The sequence below is a fragment of the Esox lucius genome, chromosome 20 (assembly GCF_011004845.1).
Source record: "Esox lucius isolate fEsoLuc1 chromosome 20, fEsoLuc1.pri, whole genome shotgun sequence".
Classification (NCBI taxonomy): domain Eukaryota; kingdom Metazoa; phylum Chordata; class Actinopteri; order Esociformes; family Esocidae; genus Esox; species Esox lucius.
In genome coordinates, this window is record NC_047588.1 from 34066272 (window position 1) to 34091185 (window position 24914).

The 24914-nt window shown below is 48.0% G+C and overlaps 1 protein-coding gene across 6 annotated transcripts in view; it reads right to left on the bottom strand.

Annotated features, from left to right (window-relative positions):
- Positions 1-512: 512 nt before the first annotated feature.
- kif13a (kinesin family member 13A) overlaps positions 513-24914 on the bottom strand; it is a 60067-nt gene continuing 35665 nt past the window's right edge. For 2 of the 6 annotated variants that reach the window (XM_034288668.1, XM_034288664.1), the window contains 26 exons: positions 23419-23552; positions 22879-22965; positions 22420-22601; positions 21122-21347; positions 20693-20855; positions 19884-20027; positions 19480-19635; positions 18051-18215; positions 17726-17902; positions 17384-17535; positions 17173-17305; positions 16771-16917; positions 15525-15563; positions 13783-13882; positions 13322-13448; positions 13080-13135; positions 11989-12113; positions 11126-11302; positions 10447-10539; positions 9216-9368; positions 8928-9005; positions 7145-7195; positions 6827-6923; positions 6524-6675; positions 5690-5860; positions 3759-4396 (listed from right to left, as the gene is read on the bottom strand). In XM_034288668.1, coding sequence (XP_034144559.1) covers positions 3857-4396; positions 5690-5860; positions 6524-6675; positions 6827-6923; positions 7145-7195; positions 8928-9005; positions 9216-9368; positions 10447-10539; positions 11126-11302; positions 11989-12113; positions 13080-13135; positions 13322-13448; positions 13783-13882; positions 15525-15563; positions 16771-16917; positions 17173-17305; positions 17384-17535; positions 17726-17902; positions 18051-18215; positions 19480-19635; positions 19884-20027; positions 20693-20855; positions 21122-21347; positions 22420-22601; positions 22879-22965; positions 23419-23552 — 3825 coding nt within the window. In that variant the 3' untranslated portion in view covers positions 3759-3856. Of the gene's footprint in view, positions 2771-2870; positions 3061-3308; positions 4397-5689; positions 5861-6523; positions 6676-6826; positions 6924-7144; positions 7196-8927; positions 9006-9215; positions 9369-10446; positions 10540-11125; positions 11303-11988; positions 12114-13079; positions 13136-13321; positions 13449-13782; positions 13883-15524; positions 15564-16770; positions 16918-17172; positions 17306-17383; positions 17536-17725; positions 17903-18050; positions 18216-19479; positions 19636-19883; positions 20028-20692; positions 20856-21121; positions 21348-22419; positions 22602-22878; positions 22966-23418; positions 23553-24914 lie in introns of those variants that run through there. The other 4 variants (XM_034288669.1, XM_034288665.1, XM_034288666.1 and 1 more) reach the window with 4 other exon arrangements.

Sequence of the window (24914 nt, forward strand, 5' to 3'; positions counted from 1 at the left end):
TCTATATTGTATAATATCCAATAAACTCTTAGGGCTTCAGTCAATCGCGTGCACTGCATTAGTTGCACTGGTAGTTATTTTTCCAATGGTCAAATACATTTATTATACTGGCCTTGGGTACTGTATAAAGACGTGAACCCACAACTTGGGCAACTCACTTACCAGGTAAGTTTTCATTATTCAGAATTATAAGTGTTTGGGCACAGATGAATATTGTAACAATGACACTGCATAAACATGGTGGGTCTGAATGAATCCACATTTCAGTTTTCCTGGGTCTGGTGAGACAACATCTATGACTGTTAAGCAGCGCCACCTAGTGAAACCATTCTTAAAACACAGTCTTTAAAAGTAATCCTGCAGCAACGGCACAGCATATTAGTTATGGAGCATATGTAATCATTATTCCTAGTTGACACCTTTAGGTAATGTACACAGCTCTTAACAGCTTTAGTAAGCCCACAGTCAAACAAGCAAAAAAAAAAGCAAATCAGAGGCGAGACACATTTAGATTTTAAACGTTCTGTATTCTAGAACATCTCTGTACCAATTAACAAGTGTGTTGCGATACAATATAAATACAATTCTGTACATTATAATAATGTAAATAATACTATGTTCAAATACATTTCTATTTACAACTCCTCGTTAGGGAGAGCAGCTTTGATCTTAACTTTAAGTAAGGTCTTGGGTTTCTTGTCATATTTACTTGAAAATACAGCAATACTATATAGTTCTGTTTCTTCTCAGTTCCACCACAGATAGCCACATTCGACTGTGGTCTTGGGTGTCAGTCTGTTCTTCTGCTGATGCTCTGCAAGGAGTCAGTAGAGGAATGCCCAAACACCCTAGACCAAAGATCGATACATCCACAATAACATACAAGTGTCAGAAGGACATAAGTCATCATTTAGTTTACAAAACTATTTGACATGTCTCCCAACCATCCCGTTTCCTCACATTGTCCACCACCTGATAATCCTGCCCTCCCTGTAAAAAGAAAAGTAAAACTACATTTGTTGGCATGAGTACCTATAAAAAGACTTCAACGTTACTCATTAGTCAAATTTACATTTTAAAAAATCCAGCGGATTGCAGGAGTGGCTTTTTAAACGTTTATTTCGCCAATTTGATAAGACTGAATGCAGAGAAATATAATTCAAAATTGAAATAGAACAGCAATCCCCATTCAAGACAAGGATTTGTCCATTCTATTCATCATATTTCTCTGCATCTAATCGTACCGGATAGGCAAAATCCAGGTGGACAACCTTTGAAAGAACTGGCCCCCAGACAGTGAAGGAGAGCATCGAAAAATGCCTCCGGGGTTCAGGTCAGAGTCATACACAGGCTTTAGGTCCAAATGTTGGGCTATAAATTAGATCCCAGGAAGTCAGTACAATAACACATCCTTGGTCAAGCAACTGAGCCTTCTGCAGTATCCCCTATGGTTGTGCTCCATATGGCGCCGTATTCTCCACGCAGTGCATTCTGGGTCATAAGTAGTGCTCTACATGAGGAATACGATGCACTTTCTCTCCATAGATGAATGCAGAACAGGGCAGTAAGGCTTGCGGACAACCAGGCCTCAGTCAGGCCAAGCTTAGCCGCTTCATTCAAACAGATGACACAGCACAGGACCAACATGGACGCCTCCGTTTCCACCCTCTCCAGAGGCACATTTTGCTATAGTGTCGTTAGCCTCACACCAGGGTCCTTTTCGTTAATGTGAGTTCTGCTATGAAAAAAACAAGTGTCTTATTGGACAAGATCGGTTTCCTTCCGTTCGGTGTCTAGGGCACACGACCCAGTGAAGGACACACAGACAGGACAGTACAGTAGACAGTCTCTCAAATGGAAGAGAAACGGTCTGAGGGTTGACTCACTCCAGTGCAAGAAGCATGACTCGGTCAGTTGGCAATGGCAACAGTTCAAATACATTTAGTGGGCTGGGCTTCATCCGCCATCGAAACAGTGCTACACACGGAGCATGTCGACACAGACGGAGTCGTAGTGTGGCCACACCTTCAAATACATCAACAGTGGACTCATATTCACTTGATGACTTGTTTTTCGCAGGAGGCAGCCCAAGAGGACAGCAGGCCTGTGGCACAGGGGTTAATCATGGGAACATGGCACTACGCCTTACTCAATGAACACACACACACACATTATATGCACACACAAATACACACGAGCAACGCGAGATATCAGTTTTAAACAGCAGATACGAAACCTTAGGTCTTTGGTTAGCCATGATGCATCATAGTGACTTTGACAACAAAGAGTGACCAGTGTGTTAGAAACAGTAGAACATCCCCCCCCCGACACAGTCCAGATTACAGGCCTCTGTCGCCATTATGGGGAAAAACACATAAGTATTACATCTCGATGAGCAGAATTCATGACACGAATCCAATAAAAAACGTCCGGGTAAAGTTAATCCTCTCAGACTCTCAGCTGAAGCTCACACAACACGACGTCCTCGACGTGAACGAAAGCAAAAGAAAAATGCGGAGGTGCGCGTCCTGACTTTCGGTGGACAGCGATTATCGAGAGAGATGCCGTCTAGAAAAAGGACTGGTTAGATAGGATCACGGGGAAACATTTACACCAACAGACCCAGGACACGACGGTCGGGTCTAGAAGCCAACGGGGACAGGAGGAAGGATGGTGAGGAGGACAGGGGCAGGTCTGGAGGCTTTGCTGTTGAGCGTCTGTCACTGGGCCCCGGGTTGCAGGACAGGCTAGACGGGACCAGCCGACCCACCTGTAGGGTTGGAACATTACCAGTCACTTACCAGTTAACATTTCACCCCCAAAAAACTAAAAAACTATAGCTGAAGGATTCTGGATTTCCTGTTTATTACCTTTCGTATTCCAGAAGGCAGTGTTTTCTGGAGAAAAGGTTGCTTTGTGGATTTCATCGGATGAGGGGCTGGGGGTCTGTGGTGTCCATGGAGGGGGGTCCCCTGCTGAGCCGCGAGGGCTTGACGAACACCCCGTGGCCTGGAGGACAGCGGAAATACACCCTCCCCTGGACTGTCCCGTTGTGCTTCCCTGTGTGTCCACCAGAGACGGGAGATTCATGGGTCGATCACAGTAACAACGCCAAACACTGTGCATGCGCATAGGAAAGCACTGTGGCCAGATGTTATCCGCCATTCTTGTCAGAGGAATAAAGAAACCGAACGGGAACTACGGCCTCACCGTTTTTTCAGTTGGTGTTTCATTCACAGACCTCATTCAAACAAGGGCATGGTAACTGAGTTCTAACCGCAACTTAACGTTAATCAACAGCCACTCACCCACGGCCAGGTCCAGCTGAACACCGACCCAAATCCCCTTGGCGAACTCCACCCCGCCGACGTAGTGCACCGTGCCGCTCCTCTTCCCCACCCACACCACCTCCCCGGGCGCCATCCAGTCTGGCAACTGGGCCACTGGGGCACCGGAGCCCTCGTCCCCGCTGGAGGAGTCGCCGGACCCCTCGGCGCTGCTGTAGTTGGGGCTGGGACAGGGACTCCCGGGAGGGAGGTCTCCCTGGGCCGGCTCCTGGATCCGGGGCTCCCCTCCTGCTAGCCGGCCCGGGGGGCTAGAGGGGGCTTGGTGGGGCACGGAACACTGTTCACCGTTGTGGATTGGGGCGTTACCAGGGTGATCCCTGCCAGAGCCCAGCTCCTCCTCCTGGTGGACGGGCGACAGGAGCGCTGGGCCCCCAGGCTGCCATCCTTCTTGGAAGGGTCCCTGCTCCCCAAAGCCATCGTCGGCCCCTTTGAAATCTGTGAACTCCTGGCTGACACTGAGGACACGCCTGCTGCGCAGCGGGGAGGAGGGAGGCTGCTCCTCCGTGCAGTTAGGAACGCTGACTGGGGAGGAGGTCGGAGGGGGTGTGGGGGAAGGGGGTTTGTGGTGTGAGTGGAAGGCAGGGAGCTGGGTCCCGACCCCCGCCGCAGCACTTCTGGTCTTGGGGGAGGCGCTGGGGCAGACCGGGGAAGAGGTCTCGTGGAGGAGAAGGAGGCGGGGGTTGTGGTGGGCATCCCGGTCCGGGTCTCTGTCCCCCGCGGCAGCGCTCAGCTGATCGGAGCTGTCGCTGGCGCCGAAGGGCACATCCGAGAGCGTGGCGTCCGAGGCGCTGTGGGAGAAGTAGCCGCTGGTGCAACTGCTGGCTGTCGGGCTGCGAGGAGCGCCCCCCCTCTCCCCTCCGACGACTCCTCCTGCCCGCCCCCCCCCTCGGCTCCCCACTGCCCCCCGTCACACACATCCCCTCCAAAGTCTCCAGCGTAGCGTTGTACACCTCGAAGTTGGCAAAGTTCTCCGGGACGTATGGCTGGAAGATGTTGTATTCTGGAGGGCCCAAGCTCAGAGCCAGGTCCACGTCCTCCTCTTCAGAGTCCTGAGACACACACACACACACAAACACACACACACAAACACACACACACACACACACAAACACACACACAGGACAGAACGTACCAGTGACATCAGCTTCAGCTTCTGTCTGCAGGAGAGCAGGCAGGTGAGGGGAGCAGGGCTCACTGTAACAGCTGGCATGCAGTGAACTGAATGGTATCACATAGTTAATGGTATCACTGTTAACAGTATCATTGTGTTATTGGTATCATTGTGTTAATGGCATCACTATGTTAATGGCATCACTATGTTAATGGTATCACCTTGTTAATGGTATCACCTTGTTAATGGTATCACTGTGTTAATGGTATCACCTTGTTAATGGTATCACTGTGTTAATGGTATCACAGTGTTAATGGTGTCACCGTGTTAATGGTATCACTGTGTTAATGGTATCACAGTGTTAATGGTGTCACCGTGTTAATGGTATCACTGTGTTAATGGTATCACTGTGTTAATGGTATCACCTTGTTAATGGTATCACTGTGTTAATGGCATCACCGTGTTAATGGCATCATCGTGTTAATGGTATCACCTTGTTAATGGTATCACCGTGTTAATGGTATCACCTTGTTAATGGTATCACCGTGTTAATGGTGTCACTGTGTTAATGCTATCACCGCGCTAATGGTATCACATTTTTAATGGTATCACCGTGTTAATGTTATAACTGTGTTAATGGTATCACTTTTTTAAAGGTATCACTATGTTAGCGGTATAACTGTGTTAATGGCATTGCCAAGTAAATGATATCACTGTGTTAATGTTATAACTGTGTTAATGGTATCATCTTGTTAATGGTATCACTGTGTTAGCGGTATCACTGTGTTAATGGTATCACTATGCTAATGGTATCACTGTGTTAGTGGTACCACCTTGTTAATGGTATCACTGCGTTAATGGTGTCACTTCTTTCCCAGTAATTCAAATAGGAGTCCACCCCCTGGTTTATGTGCAGACAGAGATTATTCAAATGTATTAGGGTCAGCTGTGTACAGTGACCAGGTGCTGGTTGGAAGATGGGAGGACATGAGCGGATTACATGAGACTTCATGCTGCCAGAGTGTTGTTAACCTGGTACGTGTCTGTAGAATCATGACCGAGTGTTTCCCCTCAGTGGAACGCTGTTTCAGTGTGTTTCCTGATGCAGCAGTGTGCGTGGCAGTCCAGGTAAGGCCGAACCACATGTGGCAGGTTAAGAGGTGTGCGTGAGTGTTTGTGCGTGGACATGTCAGCGCGCGTGTGTGTTTGTGTGTGTGTGTGAGGCACTTACAGCGGTGTGTGGCAGTGTGTGGCTGAGCTGTCTGCTGATGTGGATGGCGGGGGTGAGGGTGGAGAGATGGCCATGGCTGCCAGCTCTAGGCCTGCGCCAGGGGGCGTGGCAGGGGGCGTGGCAAGGAGGGGAGAGCAGCGCGGGGCTGTCCGCACATGAGGAGCGCATGCTCTGCAGACGGGGTCAGAACAACAGATGGCACACACGCAACACACACAGGCATGCATGGAGCAGGTGAGTTAACATACACACGCGCGCACGCACGCACGCACACACACACACACACACACACACACAAACACACACGCACAGAGTCCAGTGCAGTCAATGGGATGGAGTTAGTTGCTGTACGTGACACAGACATGCAGTCAACATTAAATAGAAAACAATGTATATTAAAATAGGGTCGGCGTTGGCCATGTACAGTGAAGGCATCAAGGCATTAGATTATATCAAAACAGACTTGGAACGCGCAGCTACGTCAACACTCGTAGACTAGCGCTGAACTGGCGTGAGCCGATTCAGTTCAGGCAGAACATTTAGCGATCACCACACAGGTGGATTTTATGTCGTTAGTAGCTGTCAATGTGATATACTGAAACTCTGCACTGATACACTCTGACAGGGTGTTATCGGGCCCTCAGGTAATAACGCCCGTCACGAAAACGACGGAAAAACAAGGGATAAAAAAAAAAAAAAAAGACTAAAAGGAAAACATGAAGGAGATAAAGAACACTAGGAAATGAAAAAGGGAAGGACAAAAAGGTGACAGGAAGAGAGGAAGAGAGAGTGGAACTAGAGAGGGACAGTTGTCGTGGCTGATATGTACAGTACCTCCTGTCCCAGCAGTGGACGTGCCTCCAGGGCTCTCTGGGGCTTGTTCTCCTCCTTGACAGGCAGCAGGGACTTGAGGAACTTGGGTGGCTGAGGAGAGAGGGCCTTGAAAGGGCTTGAGTTGAAGAAGGTGGGAGTCTCTGGCACCATACCTGAGGGGATGCAGAAACTCTTAAGGACATTCCTATGTCTGTCCCCCAAAATAAAGCAGTCGGCACTCCAACCCTGCTTCATGGTCTGGGGTCCTGGTTAGGTGGTCAGGAAATAGCACCAGGCCCTGCCGAGTGAAATGTGCTGGTTTACCATGATTCTCTGCTCTGTTTTTCTGTGGTGTGCCGCACAGAGAACCACCGTCCTGGAGAGTGCAGTCAGAGACGTCCAGGTGAGAGTCACAATGGCCCTGGACAACACCAGCAGACACACAGACATGCTGGTTATCACACCAGAACCAGTCGTAACCCTTTGGACATTGTCAGTAGACATAGCAGTAGACCTATGGTAAGAGGTCAATTCTGGGATGGACCGATGTTAGATATTTAGTCATTTCCATGACAGCAGGGTAGGCAGCGGAGACCGCAGAGTGTGTGAAGTAGAGAAAGTACTGGTATTGCTCAGGTTTACCTTCCAGTCTTCATCCTCACAGCTGGTCAGGTCCGTTTTGCTGCAGGAAGACTGGGACACAACAGCAAGAGGTTATTGACTGATGCACAGACACACACCAGGGTTACCGTTTCGATGTGTTACTGTAGTCATAGATGCTGTACGTTGGGGGTGCTGGTGTGTGTGTGTTAGTCTTACATGCTGTACGTTGGGGGTGCTGGTGTGTGTGTGTGTGTGTGTGTTAGTCTTACATGCTGTACGTTGGGGGTGCTGGTGTGTGTGTGTGTGTGTGTTAGTCTTACATGCTGTATGTTGGGGGTGCTGGTGTGTGTGTGTGTTAGTCTTACATGCTGTACGTTGGGGGTGCTGGTGTGTGTGTGTGTGTGTGTTAGTCTTACATGCTGTATGTTGGGGGTGCTGGTGTGTGTGTGTGTTAGTCTTACATGCTGTACGTTGGGGGTGCTGGTGTGTGTGTGTGTGTTAGTCTTACATGCTGTACGTTGGGGGTGCTGGTGTGTGTGTGTGTTAGTCTTACATGCTGTACGTTGGGGGTGCTGGTGTGTGTGTGTGTTAGTCTTACATGCTGTACGTTGGGGGTGCTGGTGTGTGTGTGTGTGTGTGTGTTAGTCTTACATGCTGTACGTTGGGGGTGCTGGTGTGTGTGTGTGTGTGTGTTAGTCTTACATGCTGTATGTTGGGGGTGCTGGTGTGTGTGTGTGTTAGTCTTACATGCTGTACGTTGGGGGTGCTGGTGTGTGTGTGTGTGTTAGTCTTACATGCTGTACGTTGGGGGTGCTGGTGTGTGTGTGTGTTAGTCTTACATGCCGTACGTTGGGGGTGCTGGTGTGTGTGTGTGTGTGTGTGTTAGTCTTACATGCTGTATGTTGGGGGTGCTGGTGTGTGTGTGTTAGTCTTACATGCTGTACGTTGGGGGTGCTGTGTGTGTGTGTGTGTGTGTTAGTCTTACATGCTGTACGTTGGGGGTGCTGGTGTGTGTGTGTGTGTGTTAGTCTTACATGCTGTACGTTGGGGGTGCTGGTGTGTGTGTGTGTGTTAGTCTTACATGCTGTACGTTGGGGGTGCTGGTGTGTGTGTGTGTGTGTTAGTCTTACATGCTGTACGTTGGGGGTGCTGGTGTGTGTGTGTGTGTTAGTCTTACATGCTGTACGTTGGGGGTGCTGGTGTGTGTGTGTGTGTGTTAGTCTTACATGCTGTACGTTGGGGGTGCTGGTGTGTGTGTGTGTGTGTGTTAGTCTTACATGCTGTACGTTGGGGGTGCTGGTGTGTGTGTGTGTGTTAGTCTTACATGCTGTACGTTGGGGGTGCTGGTGTATGTGTGTGTGTGTGTGTGTGTTAGTCTTACATGCTGTACGTTGGGGGTGCTGGTGTGTGTGTGTTAGTCTTACATGCTGTACGTTGGGGGTGCTGGTGCTGGTGTGTGTGTGTGTGTTAGTCTTACATGCTGTACGTTGGGGGTGCTGGTGTGTGTGTGTGTGTGTTAGTCTTACATGCTGTACGTTGGGGGTGCTGGTGTGTGTGTGTGTGTTAGTCTTACATGCTGTACGTTGGGGGTGCTGGTGTATGTGTGTGTGTGTGTGTGTTAGTCTTACATGCTGTACGTTGGGGGTGCTGGTGTGTGTGTGTTAGTCTTACATGCTGTACGTTGGGGGTGCTGGTGCTGGTGTGTGTGTGTGTGTTAGTCTTACATGCTGTACGTTGGGGGTGCTGGTGTGTGTGTGTGTGTGTTAGTCTTACATGCTGTACGTTGGGGGTGCTGGTGTGTGTGTGTGTGTGTTAGTCTTACATGCTGTACGTTGGGGGTGCTGAGGCTCCTTCTGATATGTCTCCCTTTAACAGACAGCGCTTCCTTCACCGTCACCGCCTGATGACATCAATCAATCACACTTTATTGTCCCCAGAAAAGAAATGTGTTTTGCAGTGATCTGTTCAGAAATAACTACACAGGATTCACACATCTAAACCTGAAGACAAAATGAACCCAGATAACGATGTGAGAAAGCTAAACACAATAGCTGTTTGCTCCAAGACACTCAACAGTTTCATCTGAATGACTGCATGTAAACTGCTGTACCTGTCTGAGTCTCTCCAGACTGAGTATGTTCTCCACCTCCAGAACCCCTCTGGTGTATTTCTCTATGTACGTCTCTCCATCCTGACTCTCCTCACTGTCTCCCCGCGCTGCCATCAGGGCCAGAGTCTCTCTCTCCTCAGGCTCTTCTGAGGCCTGGACACCGAACACAACATTACCACATTACACCACACACAACATTACCACATTAAGCCACAGACAAAATTATCACATTACACCACACACAACATTACCACATTAAGCCACACATAACATTATCACATTACACCCCACACAACATTACCACATATTACAACACACACAACATTATCACATTACACCCCACACAACATTACCACATATTGCACCACACACAACATTACCACATTACACGACACAAAACTTAACCATATTAAACCACACACAACATTACCACATTACACCACACATAACATTACCATATTACATCACAAATATGACTGAGTACTCAATGCATATTTAGTGTATTAAGCATTACAGCTTTTCAATCTTCAGCCTCCCCAAACAGTCATGATATTATCTTAAACAATAGACTAAAATCAAAATATTGATTCTTGCAATTAAATGACTTGCACAAAGGTTTGAAAGATGTGTGTACATCTCACCTTAAAGTTAGGCTGTGTGACAGTGATACTGGCTCAGTAGCAGTGATGTTGGCTCAGTCATAGTGATACTGGCTCAGTCATAGTGATATTGGCTCAGTAGCAGTGATATTGGCTCAGTAGCAGTGATGTTGGCTCAGTGAGAATTATACTGGCTCAGTGAGAATTGTATTTGCTCGGTGATAGTGATGTTGGCTCAGTGATAGTGATATTGGCTCATTCACAGTGATACTGTCTCTTTCACAGTGATATTGTCTCATTCACAGTGATACGGTCTCTTTCACAGTGATATTTTCTCATTCACAGTCATATTGTCTCATTCACAGTGATATTGGCTGAGTCATATTGATATTCGCTCAGTCATTGTGACTTTGGCTCAGTGATAGTGATATGAGCACAGTGATAGTGATATTTTCTCAGTCATTGTGATACTGGCTCATTTATAGTGACTTTGACTCAGTGATAGTTATATTGGCTCAGTGATAGTGATATGGGCTCAGTAATAGATATATTGGCTCAGGGATTGTGATATTAGCTCAGGGATTGTAATGTTGTTTTAAGAGACAGTTCAGAGAACAAGTAATTCTGCAAACCTTCGGTATATTGGATACAATCTCATAGGTGACTCCACAGGAGTAAAGTGTGTTCTTCACGGACATCCTTCTCTTCAAACTCTGGGTGAAGGTCTGCAGGAGAATTAGAAATATATTTCAAAGCAATGCTTTTCACATTTCAATCATTTAGCAGATGCCTAAATGAACAAAAGGATTTAATAACTAACCAGTAACCATAGTTGATGATTGTTCACTTTTAATTTAATTGATATCATCATTGTTTAGTCATGGACCCCCCTTTAGCTGGATATTTATATGTTAATTAGAAACCTAGCTGAGTACTTTTACCTTGTATTTTATATGTTGCTGCCCCATGCATACATAACATTTAAAGACTGTAATATCCTATCAATATCAATCTGTGTTGCCTGTCTATCAAAAAAAGGGTCTCTTCTGTTTTATAGCCCAGGTAAGGGTTTGAGAAAGCAAGGATTTCTACTGTAATTCTGTCACCACCAAACCAGTCCAGAGGCATTTATTCAATGAGTTCAGGCCAGTGAGGTTTCAGTCTGAATGTTACGAGAACATCAAGTTGTCCTCCATAACTGTTACTAAGTGGCAATGCACTTCCAGGTTGTGCTGTTCTTCCTGATATTGAAGATATCACGGTCTATCAGAGTGTGCGTGTGTGTGTGCGTGTGTGTGCGTGTGTGTTGACCTGTTTATTGTATATGTTGACAGCGATCCTCTTGCGGACCACCAACTCCATGGATGCTGGGTGGCTGAGCTGCACCGTGGCTTTGATGATCAGATAGATGCGCTCATTGGGCGACGTCACCCGGTTCAGGTGAACCGAGTCGTGAATTGAAGAGTCCCAGGAACACACCACTGACACCTGTTGGCGGGAGGCCAGATGGCAGATAGACATTGAAGTGGGTACAGAGAAACGTGGCGAGAAAAACAACTATTTATTCCCTTGTTGCAAAAACTCTTCCTTGATTCTCAGAATCAAGAGAGCATAAGCAAGTATCAGGGAGGGAATAAGCAGGAAATCAGGGAGGGAATAAGCAGGAAATCTGGGAGGGGATAAGCAGGAAATCTGGGAGGGGATAAGCAGGAAATCAGGGCGGGGATAAGCAGGAAATCAGGGAGGGGATAAGCAGGAAATCAGGGAGGGGATAAGCAGGAAATCAGGGAGGGGATAAGCAGGAAATCTGGGAGGGGATAAGCAGGAAATCAGGGCGGGGATAAGCAGGAAATCAGGGAGGGGATAAGCAGGAAATCAGGGAGGGGATAAGCAGGAAATCTGGGAGGGGATAAGCAGGAAATCTGGGAGGGGATAAGCAGGAAATCAGGGAGGGGATAAGCAGGAAATCAGGGAGGGGATAAGCAGGAAATCTGGGAGGGGATAAGCAGGAAATCTGGGAGGGGATAAGCAGGAAATCAGGGAGGGGATAAGCAGGAAATCAGGGAGGGGATAAGCAGGAAATCAGGAACGTCTGAACAGAACAAGTCCTTGTCAAAAGTACACTGCAAAGGAAATAGGGTGCCATTTGGGACACAGGCTATGTTGCACTCTACCTCATCGTCACAGTGTCTGATGATGGGCAGGTAGTAGAACTGGCTGCCGTGCTCCTTGGGCAGGATTGAGTTAACTCCGGCAGCGTGAGGTCCCGTTAACTGTTCATTAACGGTCAGGTGGTCTGCTACAGAGGGGTACAGAGAGACAGGTGTCAGGTGTCACAATACTCAGAGGATGAAAAGGGGTAAGGCTTGAGGACTCTTAATAGGTTACAATAAGATCCAAATGAACACATGTCAATATGAAGACACATTCAGATGGGGCAAGGGGGTTTTCAAATCATTCCTCATGACAGTTCCTAATATAACCAATTTCATATGATTCCTCATGACAGTTCCTAATATAACCAATTTCATATGATTCCTCATGACAGTTCCTAATATTACCAATTTCATATGATTCCTCATGACAGTTCCTAATATTACCAATTTCATATGACTCCTCGTGGCAGTTTATAATATAACCTATTTCATATGACTCCTTGTGGCAGTTCATAATATAACCTATTTCATATGATTCATTGTGGCAGTTCATATTATAACATGTTTCATATGATTCCTCAAGGCCTGCCCAAACATAACCTCTCAGAAGCAAATGTGGTTTATTAAAGCATTTAAATAATGTTGTTGCTGTGTATTGATGGACAAAGAAAACATTTGAGGAGAAAAACACTTCAAAACACCCATCTATATCGACCATTTAGAACCATGGAATATGATGTCATACACCTGAGAAGGATCTGGCCAATCAGAGGTCTAGAGAAAGATAAGCTGACCAATTAGTCTCATCACATAAAATATATTAATGTCTGCTATACGCCCACACAATTCCAACATAGAAAAGCTTTTTTTTAACTACAAAAAATGGAAAACTATTCCACTCATGCTGCAATAAATTTGAGTTCATCTGAAATCTTTTCACTGAGCAGTTAATTTGAAGCAGCTTTTTACATGTGCGGTACTTAAGTGAAAAAAAATGAAATGCTAAATAAACATCCCGTTTTTTAGCTTTGAAGATCATGCAGGTTTTTTAACAATGTAAATTGTGATGCATGACTAGATTTGTTGTGTTACTAAAAATGACCTCTTACCATTTAAATCCAAGAACAGCACAGGGATGTGAGCCTCCATTCCAGCAGAGGGCGCCCTGCAACAATGAGTCACAGAGTACAACACAAGGTCAGACATGAATAGATGTCATGAAGGAGCAGGGTTGAGAAACACCAGTCTCACCACTGTACAGAAGGACCAGTCTTACCAATGTATAGAAGAACCAGTCTTAACAGAGTATAGAAGAACCAGTCTCACCACTGTACAGAAGAACCAGTCTTACCAGTGTGCAGGGGCTCCAGGTATCCCACTGCCAGGTGAGGGCACCAACACAGCGTTCCTCTCTTCAGTCAACCCAACCCACTGTTCCACCAACCGGGCCTCCCGTTCCATATCCTCCTCAGACTTCTCTGGAGACAGAAAGTGTAGGGAGAGAGGGAGAGCAATATGGGAGGTGGAAACAGAGGAGTTGGGGATTCCCATTTGTTTTTCTGTTACTGAACTGCTTGACTTCAAGTACATCTAATGTAAGACATTTCAAAGTAAGTCATTGTAAGTCTTTGTAGGTAAGCCACTGTAAGTAAGTTATTGTAAGTCAGTCATTGTAATTCATTGCAAATACATCATTGCAAGTCATTGACACTCATTGTAAGTCAGTCATTGTCAGTAATTTATGTAAAAACTACTAATATTTTCTACACAGGTCTGATAACTGCTCCATTGAAGTCCAGAACCAGGACTCACCCTGTTTATTGATGATCTTGTTGATCTGTTCATCCAGGTACTCTCGTCGTTTGATCAGGGCTTCGGACCAGCGCTCCCTCACACAGTTCAGGTCCTCCTCCTGGAGGCCAGTAGGAATATCTGTCATGTGTCTGTCGTTGAGTCCATTCACTGTCATGTGTCTGTCGTTGAGTCCATTCACTGTCATGTGTCTGTTGCTGAGTCCATTCAATGCACACTAACAACTCATTCTTAAAATCATTGTAGTCGTAGGTCTAGGTTGGCTTTTGTCATGTAAGCACATTAACAGCTTAATTCATGTTTTTCAGACACAACTGCTTGTGCCGTAGGTAAAGATAGCAAAAAAGCTATGAAAAATATAAATATATCAGCTTAACCTCTATTATTGAGGTAAAATTGTTTAATTTTGAGGTAAAAAGATGATAAATGTAATTAAGAAATAGATATTTTTCATGGTTACTGTCACCGCTAGAAATGAGACTTTTTCACAAATGCATGTGAATGTTAAAATTTAACTAATGTAACAAAATAATAACTGTTTGAGTGTGTGTATGTAACCATGCTCCCTAGTGTAGTCTTACTGGGCCCCTGGGTCCTGCCTGGTCAATGGAGTGCAGTGTAACACTGTTCAGGCAGGCAACATTTGGGGTTATTTCAAAGAGTGCCAATGGCAGGTTCAACATTCTACAGGTACCTCAGGCAATAATAGACTAACATCAAAGCCAAGTCAAAGTTAATCCTCTGGAACCACATAGACAAAATAAAAGGTCCCAAAGTCAGGAAATGAAATGTCTCCTAGGCTCAGAGCCTTTACTGGGTAGTCTACAGTTAACTGATTAAAAGATTACATTACCATGATAAAACAGCTCTCCCAGAACACCCTGGGACCACACACAGGCGAACCCCATGCCCATTTCCCAACACACACACACGTTGTCTTTGGGAGGACAGGCCTGTGCAAAACACCGGGTGGATTCACGGACCTTCACACAACTGAATCACTGCAAAGGCACTGGTTTGGGATGCAAGGCGATGAGTCACGTGAGCGATCGGCGGGGACCCACGATGCTCTGCACAAGCTGACCCTCCCCAACGCACTGTATTGTACATGCCCCTGTCCAACCCACCCGGAGTCCTAGCGAAACGCACAGGGACAATGACCTCAGAGGTCAAACAGACTGATAAAGGTGACACGGCCAATGTGTAGGACAACCGCGTGGACACACAGAACTCCCCCGTCATGCAAAATGAGTCATGCATCGATGCAGCCATGCGTTTGGTCATGTGATTAGGGTGAGCTCCAGCAGGGCTGCAGCAGCTCTCCAGTGTCGGCGTTGGGAAGCGGACCGCGTGTCACAGAAAGTTAGTGTTTAACCGGAGGCAGGGGAGGGGCTGGCACTAGGCGGGATCCCAGAAGGACAGACTATTGGCCAACCCCGCCCCTTTCAGCAGCGCCCCCTGTCTGCAAGCACACGACCAGCAGCTGGTTTTCACCCATCATGCCCCGCTGCAAATGGAACCATCATCAGCGCCAGTAGTTAGGGTTGCACATCCTCGATAAAACTCATCACTCCCAGGTTTCCCCGTGAATCCTGATCGGAAACAGTCTACATTCGCTATTCATTCCGGTTTTGAACTCCCCCAGTGGAGACCTGGGGGACGGTGTGGGAATGTTGCAACCCAAGCAGCAGTGAAAGCCCCCCGGGGCCATGCCCCCCTCCTCGGCGGTAGTTTGGGTGTACCTGGTAACTATCCCCATCATCAGCCTCCACCTCCTCCCTCTGGCAGGACAGAACACAGCACAGCACAGTACACTCAACATGAGTCCCAAATGGCACCCTATTCCATTGTCTACGGTGCCCCGCTCACGGGCTCTCCCCACGGGGGGAACCGTTTTGGGGGACGTGGGATTGGCGGAACGGGGAGGCATGGCAGCCAGCGTTAACGACTAGCCGCGGCAGCCCCGGAGAAGGCCCTGGGTCGAGTGGTTCCCGCGGATGAGCCAGACGCCAGCGCCGACTCTGACCGTGATGTACGACAGATGACTGACCTGATCGAATAGCATCTGGACACAACAGTGGGGGGAGATGCTGCAGAACGGACAGAACACCGCTAGGATGTCGGCACATGGAGCGTTAACCCCCTCGATGTCCTGCATGCCGACCCTACCTGGCCACTTAGTACTCCATCTTAATCCCCACAGCTTTCATTGTCCGGAAAATGATTTATTGAATTATTTTAGTACTATTGGTAGAGCATCCAGTAATGTCGTAGTGTGATTTAGTCCAGCCCGGAGGACGTGTGGCGTTGCACACATTCAGCCCAATGACAGGCATTCCTGCAGCGCACGCCACTGTCCCATATAGTACCCAATTCCCCTTGTAGGGAACACGCTACATTTGAGTAGTGGGAAGTAGGGATCATAAAGGCAGTAGGGTGCCATTTGAGACACATGGTATAGACATGGCAGCAGGCCCAGAAACCAGCCGCACCACCACCACCCACTGTCACCACCACCACCCACTGTCCCCACCACCACCACCCACTGTCCCCACCACCACCCACTGTCCCCACCACCACCCACTGTCCCCACCACCACCACCAACTGTCCCCACCACCACCCACTGTCCCCATCACCACCACCCACTGTCCCACCCACCATCACCCACTGTCACCACCATCACCCACTGTTCCCACTATCACCACCCACTGTCCCCACCCTCACCACCACCACCCACTGTCCCACCCACCATCACCCACTGTCACCACCATCCCCCACTGTTCCCACTATCACCACCCACTGTCCCCACCACCACCACCCACTGTCCCCACCCTCACCACCACCCACTGCCTCTACCCACACCACCCACCAAAACCACCCACCACCACGCTACCATGTTCATACAGCACCACATTTTAAAGCACAAGCACATTTAAAACATGAATGTCACTCCACTGAAACCTCTGAAGTGTGTGTGTGTCACTGACCTGGTAGCTGTCCAGGGGTCTCTGTAGCTTGGTGGAGCGTGCCGACACACAGCCAATAGAAACCGACAGAATAGCCTCCACTAACAGAGGCAGCGTCCCAGAGTTTGGCACCGGTTTCACAGACACCTGGAGCCTGCGAGAGTGGCCCTGACAAGACACACACACACACACACACACACACATCCATTTAACATACTCAACGTCCAATCCAAAACCGATCGCAGTGCTGCCAAGGAAACAGACATTTGATTGGTTGGGACCCATCCCAGTATTACACATATTTATTGGCTATTGGATGAGAAGGACAGGGGATGGAGAGAGAAGGAGTGGGGGTCCGAGAGGGGAGGAGACAGGAGGAGAGGGAAGGAGAGAGGAAGGGCTACAGATCCGTGGGTGACATACCTGTCGTAGCTGGAAGACTCCCCCAGTGCTGACATCCTTCCCAGGGTGCATCTCCACAGCCGAGTACTCCCCCTGCTCATTCAACTCCTGGATGGAAGCCCACAGTTCCACACGACGAGACACCTCGCTCCACCTGCAGGGACACGTGTGAGTGAGTGCGCGCGTGTGTGTGTGTGTGTCTTAGAGAGAGCGAGTGTGTTTTCGCGAGTACCTGTCTCGTAGCGTGCGTGTCTTGGCCTGTTGAGCGTCCATTTCCCAGAGAGAGCGTCCATTGCCGGCACAGCGGTGACCCCACACCTCGATGGCCAGCCCCCCGTCAGAAATGAACTCCAGAAACTCCTCCGTCACATGGACCACATAGTCCTGCACACAGACACACAAAATACAGGACTCCTCAACACGCCATCAGTTCCAGAGATGCTTGTCGGAATATTTCTATTTCATTTTATAAACTGCTGATACCAGCAATCTTTCAACTAGGATTCCTGGAAAACCTTTTCGTTTTGTATATGGGGGGGGGGGGGGGGTTGCATCACAACTGTGTATCCCTCACCTTGCAGTGGTCAAAGCGGACAGTGAACTGGGCGTCGGGGCTGCGGGGTGTGGTGGGCGTGTCTGGGCTGACCACAGGCGGGGCCACCGTAGGCTCCGCCCCCTCCCAGAAGGTGTATTGACAAAAGACAAAGTTGGAGAGGTTGAGAGGCAGTCCTGTGGCCTCCCTGATACGCACCTGGAGAACACACACAAACACACACACAAAGGGACACATAAACACACTCTTACAAAGGTCCGCACGGCCGATTGTCTACATGCGGAGTAAAGCCCTGGGCAGCCAGTCGCTGGTGTGGAGGAGGTTTGGTTGTCCTCCCAGCACGTACCCTGTAGGTGAGCTTCCTGGCCATATGGACGATCTCTCCATGCGTGTCCATCACCTCGTACATGCTGCTCTCGCTGGAGTTCTCCGACGAGTCGTCTCCGCCCACCAGCCGCTCCGGCACCGCCCCACTGACACGCATCAGCTCGACGTTGAGCCGGCCCGCTACCTGTCTCACACACACACACACACACACACGCACACACACACACACACATGTATGTCGTCATAGGAGTGAAGAAGTGCCGAGCAAAGACAGAATGCAGAATAACAGAAGAGTTCCCATGAAGCCACCTGAATCTTACTGGTAGAAAGATTTCAATGTCAAGACACATTTTGAACAAGCAATCAACAGAAATACCACCATTTGGTTGATAATAGCATGGTGTCACTATTGCATTACCATCATTAACTATTACCAAATCTCCTTAAGTAAGGTGTGTGTGTGTGTGTGTATATGTACCACCGTGTGTGTGTGTGTGTGTATATGTACCACTGTGTGTGTGTGTGTGTGTATATGTACCACTGTGTGTGTGTGTGTATATGTACCACCGTGTGTGTGTGTATATGTACCACCGTGTGTGTGTGTATATGTACCACCGTGTGTGTGTATATGTACCACCGTGTGTGTGTGTGTGTGTGTGTGTATATGTACCACCGTGTGTGTGTGTGTGGGTGTATGTACCACCGTGTGCGTGTGTGTGTGTATATATGTACAACTGTGTGTGTGTGTATATATGTACCACTGTGTGTGTGTGTGTGTGTGTGTTTATGTATATGTACCACTGTGTGTGTGTGTATATATGTACCACTGTGTGTGTGTGTGTGTGTTTATGTATATGTACCACCGTGTGTGTGTGTATGTACCACTGTGTGTGTGTGGGTGTATATGTACCACTGTGTGTGTGTGTGTGTATATATATGTACCACTGTGTGTGTGTGTGTGTGTATATATGTACCACCGTGTGCGTGTGTGTATGTACCACTGTGTGTGTGTGTGTATATGTACCACTGTGTGTGTGTGTGTGTGTGTATGTACCACTGTGTGTGTGTGTATATGTACCACTGTGTGTGTGAATATGTACCACTGTGTGTGTGAATATGTACCACTGTGTGTGTGTGTATATATGTACCTGTGTTTGTTTGTGTGTGTGTGTGTATATGTACCACTGTGTGTGTGTGTGTATATATGTACCACTGTGTGTGTGTGTGTGTGTGTGTATATGTACCACCGTGTGCGTGTGTGTATGCACCACTGTGTGTGTGTATTTATGTACCACTGTGTGTGTATTTATGTACCATTGTGCGTGTGTGTGTATATGTACCATTGTGCGTGTGTGTGTATATGTACCATTGTGCGTGTGTGTGTATATGTACCATTGTGCGTGTGTGTGTATATGTACCATTGTGCGTGTGTGTGGCTGTGCTCCTACCTCCCCCTGCTGGCTGATGATGGGTACAGCGTACTGTAGTTTGACGTCATGGAAAAGGCACTCCAGAAATACGTTGGCTACTCCTATCAGGTTGTGGTTCTCCTGAGCCTCATAGAACGGGTCAGCAGGCTGCTTGCTGTTGTTCAGCTTGTAATGCTGACCGGGAGGAACCAGAATGGAAACACCAAACTCAACACTTATTTCTGAAAAACACTTCTTTGCACTTTAGCCTCCCGTCATTTCCTCACAGACAATTCTTCCTTTGACTCTTTCTATAAAATACACTCTTCCCACTCAACCCCCTGAATTAACACCTCCTCTTCCTCCAGTCCCTCTCTCACCATCTCTCCTCCCCTCCCTCATCCCATCTTCTCCCTTTTTAACCATCCCCTCCCTCCTCTCACCTTCTCCTCAACTCCCTCCTTCCAGTCCCTGTAGTGATCTCTCATATCCACCAGTTTGTTCTCCAGCTTCTCGATGGTCCACACCTGAGTGCCCTTTGCTTTCCGTCTGACCTGGATGGCTGGTTCACTCACTATGGCTCCACGCTGCACCAAAACACCAACACAAACTGTTAAGCTGGCATCAATGGAGCTACTGAGCAGAATTATACAAATGAAAACTGTTTGAAATTGTATTTTTAATAACGTTTATCATATGAATAATGTAGAGTTATTAGGGATGTGCAATTGACCATAATGTGGTCTTCATCTTAACGTGTGTGAGGGGATCAGAGTGTGGTTACCTTGCGGTTGGTCTTGGTCTTAACGTGTGTGAGGGGATCAGAGCGTGGTTACCTTGCGGTTGGTCTTGGTCTTAATGTGTGTGAGGGGATCAGAGCGTGGTTACCTTGCGGTTGGTCTTGGTCTTAACGTGTGTGAGGGGATCAGAGCGTGGTTACCTTGCGGTTGGTCTTGGTCTTAATGTGTGTGAGGGGATCAGAAAGTGGTTACCTTGCAGTTGTTCTTGGTCTTAACGTGTGTGAGGGGATCAGAGCGTGGTTACCTTGCGGTTGGTCTTGGTCTTAACGTGTGTGAGGGGATCAGAGAGTGGTTACCTTGCGGTTGTTCTTGGTCTTAACGTGTGTGAGGGGATCAGAGCGTGGTTACCTTGCGGTTGGTCTTGGTCTTAACGTGTGTGAGGGGATCAGAACGCGGTTACCTTGCGGTTGGTCTTGGTCTTAACGTGTGTGATGGGATCAGAGCGCGGTTACCTTGCGGTTGGCGCTGAGGTTAGCTGCAGGTATCTGCAGGGTCACCTGGTAGTCAGTGAGCTTGTTCATCTCGTCAGACAGGAAGTTGGCTTCTCTCACCAGGGTGTTGGCCTTCACAACCTGCTCCCTCAACCTGCACAGACTCTGACGGAACAGCTCGTCCCTGACACACACACACACACACATGCACACACACACACACACACACAGGCACACACACGCACACAAACACACACACAGGCACACACACACACAAACACAGAAACAGACAAAATCCAGATCATTCAGTTGAGCGGCTGTGTGTCTGACATGGAATCCTTGCAGTCAAGTCTTTCAAACTGATCACAGTGGATCATGTGAAGGCCGATATGACACACAGATATGTCTACAGGTTTAATTGTTCCTCCGAGGTGTGTGTGTGAGTCTCACCTCTCCTCCGTCCAGAGGCGTATCTTGCTGTGGTGTGATGGTGTGTGTGTGGGGAAGGTGAGGCGGTCACTGCTGCTTCGCTGGTGCTGATTGGTCCTTTCCGGAGACAGCTGTTGCCGTAGTGACTCTAGCTCTCTCTCGTACATCATTCTCTGTTCTTCCAGCGCCATGCGCTTCTCCTCAAGGTACTGCTTCTCCAGAACCTGAACCACGTTCTGCATGGGATCTACACGCACGCATGCACACACAGGTTTTTATTGTGGAGCAGGAACCTCCAAGATGTTGACAAAATGCATTAAAGTAACTGTTTAGTGTTTCCTACAGTAAAACTACTTGACATAAGAGATATGACATATGGAATCGTTTTCCTTTAATGATGGAATGGTGTAGCATTCAAATTCCATAAAGGAACACTTCTGATTGGCTAGCTCATCCTTCTCGGGAGTATGACATCATACTTCATGGTTAATAAAGATAAACAGTCTTTATGATACACGTTTGATGTGGTTTCTGACAAGTTCTTTCTCAGATTTATGCTTTAGGTACTTGGGAGGAAGGAGTGGTAAACCACATGCTATTTCTCTAAAGACAATAGAGTGAATGTTTCAACACATTTCTTTTCACCAATTTATGTTTTTGCCACATATTTAGATTTAGGAAAAGTCGATAGTGGTATCTGGGTATGAGTTAACAGAATACTACCTTTTAAAATGTAGATTTTCAGTGGAGAGTAAAAATCTACTTAAATTCAGGACAACAAAGTTGCCTAGTGGTTCAACTTACCTGACAAAATAAAGGTACCATTTTTAATGAACCACAACTAGAAACCATTTTGTCCATCTCCCCCACACAGCAGGTGCAGAGCTTCAGGCCATCTTCCTCATGCGCACACACCCACCCACACACACACACACAGCTACACACACACACACAGCTACACACAGCAGCTTGTGAGGACTATACAGAGAACGTATCTGTCCTGCAGCTATATCCTACAGGGACTGTACTCTGTTCCAGTTCTAGTGCCTGTAAAATATCCATGTGTTGCTGCTTTTAAGGTCATGGAGTTTACTCTGAGAGTCACACAGTTGACATCTGTAGACACTGTGGATACGGTATCTTGTGGAGTAGAGGATCGGGTAACTTTCTCAAATATCCCCTGTTGTTTCGATATTCTGGTTCGAGGAATCCCAGATTCCATGCTCATTCCCACCTGATTCCTGGAACCTTCCAACAATGAGTCCTTTGAAACCTGGGAATTTTGGGGAAATTGTAGTGGCTGGTGTGGTCATTCATACCGTTGTTTCCCAGGGTCTTCATCATGACCTCCATCTGGGCGAACTCGTAGCTGTAGTCCTGTTCAGAGGAGGCCTCGCTGGCCGTCTCCACGTCCACTTCTATAAAGCTCTCCCTGGGGGAGGCCCGCTCCCTCTCCAGCTCCTTCAGACGCTCGCGCCGCTTACGTCCAGGCAGGTTGATCCTACCACACAGAGACATTGCATAAAAGGGAACCCTAACCTTCATTTAATTTGATACTATTTTTGGTTAAAAAAATATTAAGTATATTTAATATATACAGTAGTAGTTTTAGTATTTATAGTAGAATATGTGAGGTCGTAAGTCCTACTGAATCTGAGAGATTGAAGGTTTGTTTCTGATAAACGTTCCCAGATAAACATTGCTGTTCTGAAGACAAACCAAGGAGGTTAATGAAGATGACTAATACAGGTTAACTCAGCCGGACTGCCTCTCCTAACCTGAAGAAGTGGTTGTTGCCCCATAAGATGCGGTCTCCGTGCCACAGCGGGACCAGAGACTCCACCATGGTCCCATTCACGCACGTTCTGTTAGGGACCACAAAACACGATGATTCAGTTTGGAGGTCATGACCTTTCATTCCTACCTCCTTCAACTTGTTTAAGAGTTTAACGTACATGACATTCGAGACAAACTACACAATCAAATTATTCCTTTCAGGTTCCTGCTCAAGGCTACACAAAAAACATAGATAATAATAGTAAACCAGAATAATAATGAATGAATGCTTTAAGAATGCTACACAATCAGCATCCTCGCTTCCAAATAAACTCTTAAAAGTAATCAAAATACCATTGGTTAGATTTGGGTGGGTGTGTTGTTGTGAGGGTGGAGGGAGACCGTGTTTTTGATATCAAAGTAGGAGGTTGAGATCAGATCAGAGGTGCCTCAGCTATGAGGTCATGAGAAACTCCATGAAGTCTGGCTCATTCATCCATGAGGAGGAGGAGGAGGGAGCGTGTCTGTGTGCGTCAGCTCACCTGGCGTTGTCTATGGGCGTCAAGGTGACCTCTCCTCCATCTGGGCTGATTTCCAACATGCAGTGCTCCGACTGGATACCGATCCCACAGAGCTGGATGTCCTGCGAAGTGTCCGCCCCCACACGCGTGTGCTCCTACACGCACGCACACACCCGCACACACACGATGCGACTCTGAGACATGAGGAGATTTACAGAGGCTGATAGAAGCCTTACAGGGAGATCACGGGGAAATTATTCTGCATGATTCACAGGACGAGGCTCCACCGGTTGAAATGTGATCTGATGCAACACACTGCAATGCCCATTCAAACACAGAGCGCCTGGAGTTCACCACCTCCACCAGAGCTGATGTAATGATGTTACTGATAGAGTGTTATGGGCTGATTTCCGGCTGCTAGCTACAGGATGTTTCTCCAGTTGTCAATAGAAGAAGAATAGCCAAAACATGAGTCAGGACAGTAAATCAGTTTGAAATAAAAAAAAATGCTCGCTGTCCGCTTGCAATCTCTCATCCCTTCTCTGTCCCCCTCTCTCTTTCTGTCCCTTCTCTGTCCCTCCTCTCTCTTTCTGTCCCTTCTCTGTCCCCCCTCTCTCTTTCTGTCCCTTCTCTGTCCCCCCTCTTTCTTTCTGTCCCTTCTCTGTCCCCTCTCTCTTTCTGTCCCTTCTCTGTCCCCTCTCTCTTTCTGTCCCTTCTCTGTCCCCCCCTCTCTCTTTCTGTCCCTTCTCTGTCCCCCCCTCTCTCTTTCTGTCCTTTCTCTGTCCCCCCTCTCTCTTTCTGTCCCTTCTCTGTCCCCCCTCTTTCTTTCTGTCTCCCTGTCACTCTCGTCTTTCTTATCTCTACCTCCTCTCCTTTCTTTCTCTCTTATCACTCCCTCTCTCTCTCTCTCTCTCTCTCTCTCTCTCCCTCTCCCATTACAGAGTGGGTGTACTTAAAATAACATCCCACTTCCAGAAGAAGTCTGTCGCTCTTACACTTCTCCAGCTGCATCGCCCACTTAACATAATCCCAGTCAGTCAGTCATTCCCTTTTTCTCTCTGTGTGATTCCACACTGGTGTGCCAGGCAGGCTAGCCGTCCCAGCCGGGCCCAAACAAAGACCTGTTGTTCTGTGGGCCAGAGGAGGCTTGTCTGCTCCCTCACATGCCTCACCCGTCCCTCACCCCGTCCCTTACTCTGTCCCTGTCCTTCAACCTGTCCCTTACCCTGTCTCTCACCCGGTCCCTCAACCGTCCCTCACCCCGTCCCTCAACCTGTCCCTCAACCGTCCCTCACCCGGTCCCTCAACCGTCCCTCACCCTGTCCCTCAACCGTCCCTCACCCTCACCCCATCCCTCACCCTCACCCCGTCCCTTACCTTGTCCCTCACCCGTCCCTCACCCTGTCCCTCACCCCGTCCCTCACCCCGTCCCTCACCCCGTCCCTCACCCTGTCCCTGTCCCTGTCCTTCAACTCGTCCCTCACCCTGCCCCGTCCCTCACCCTGTCCCTCACTCCG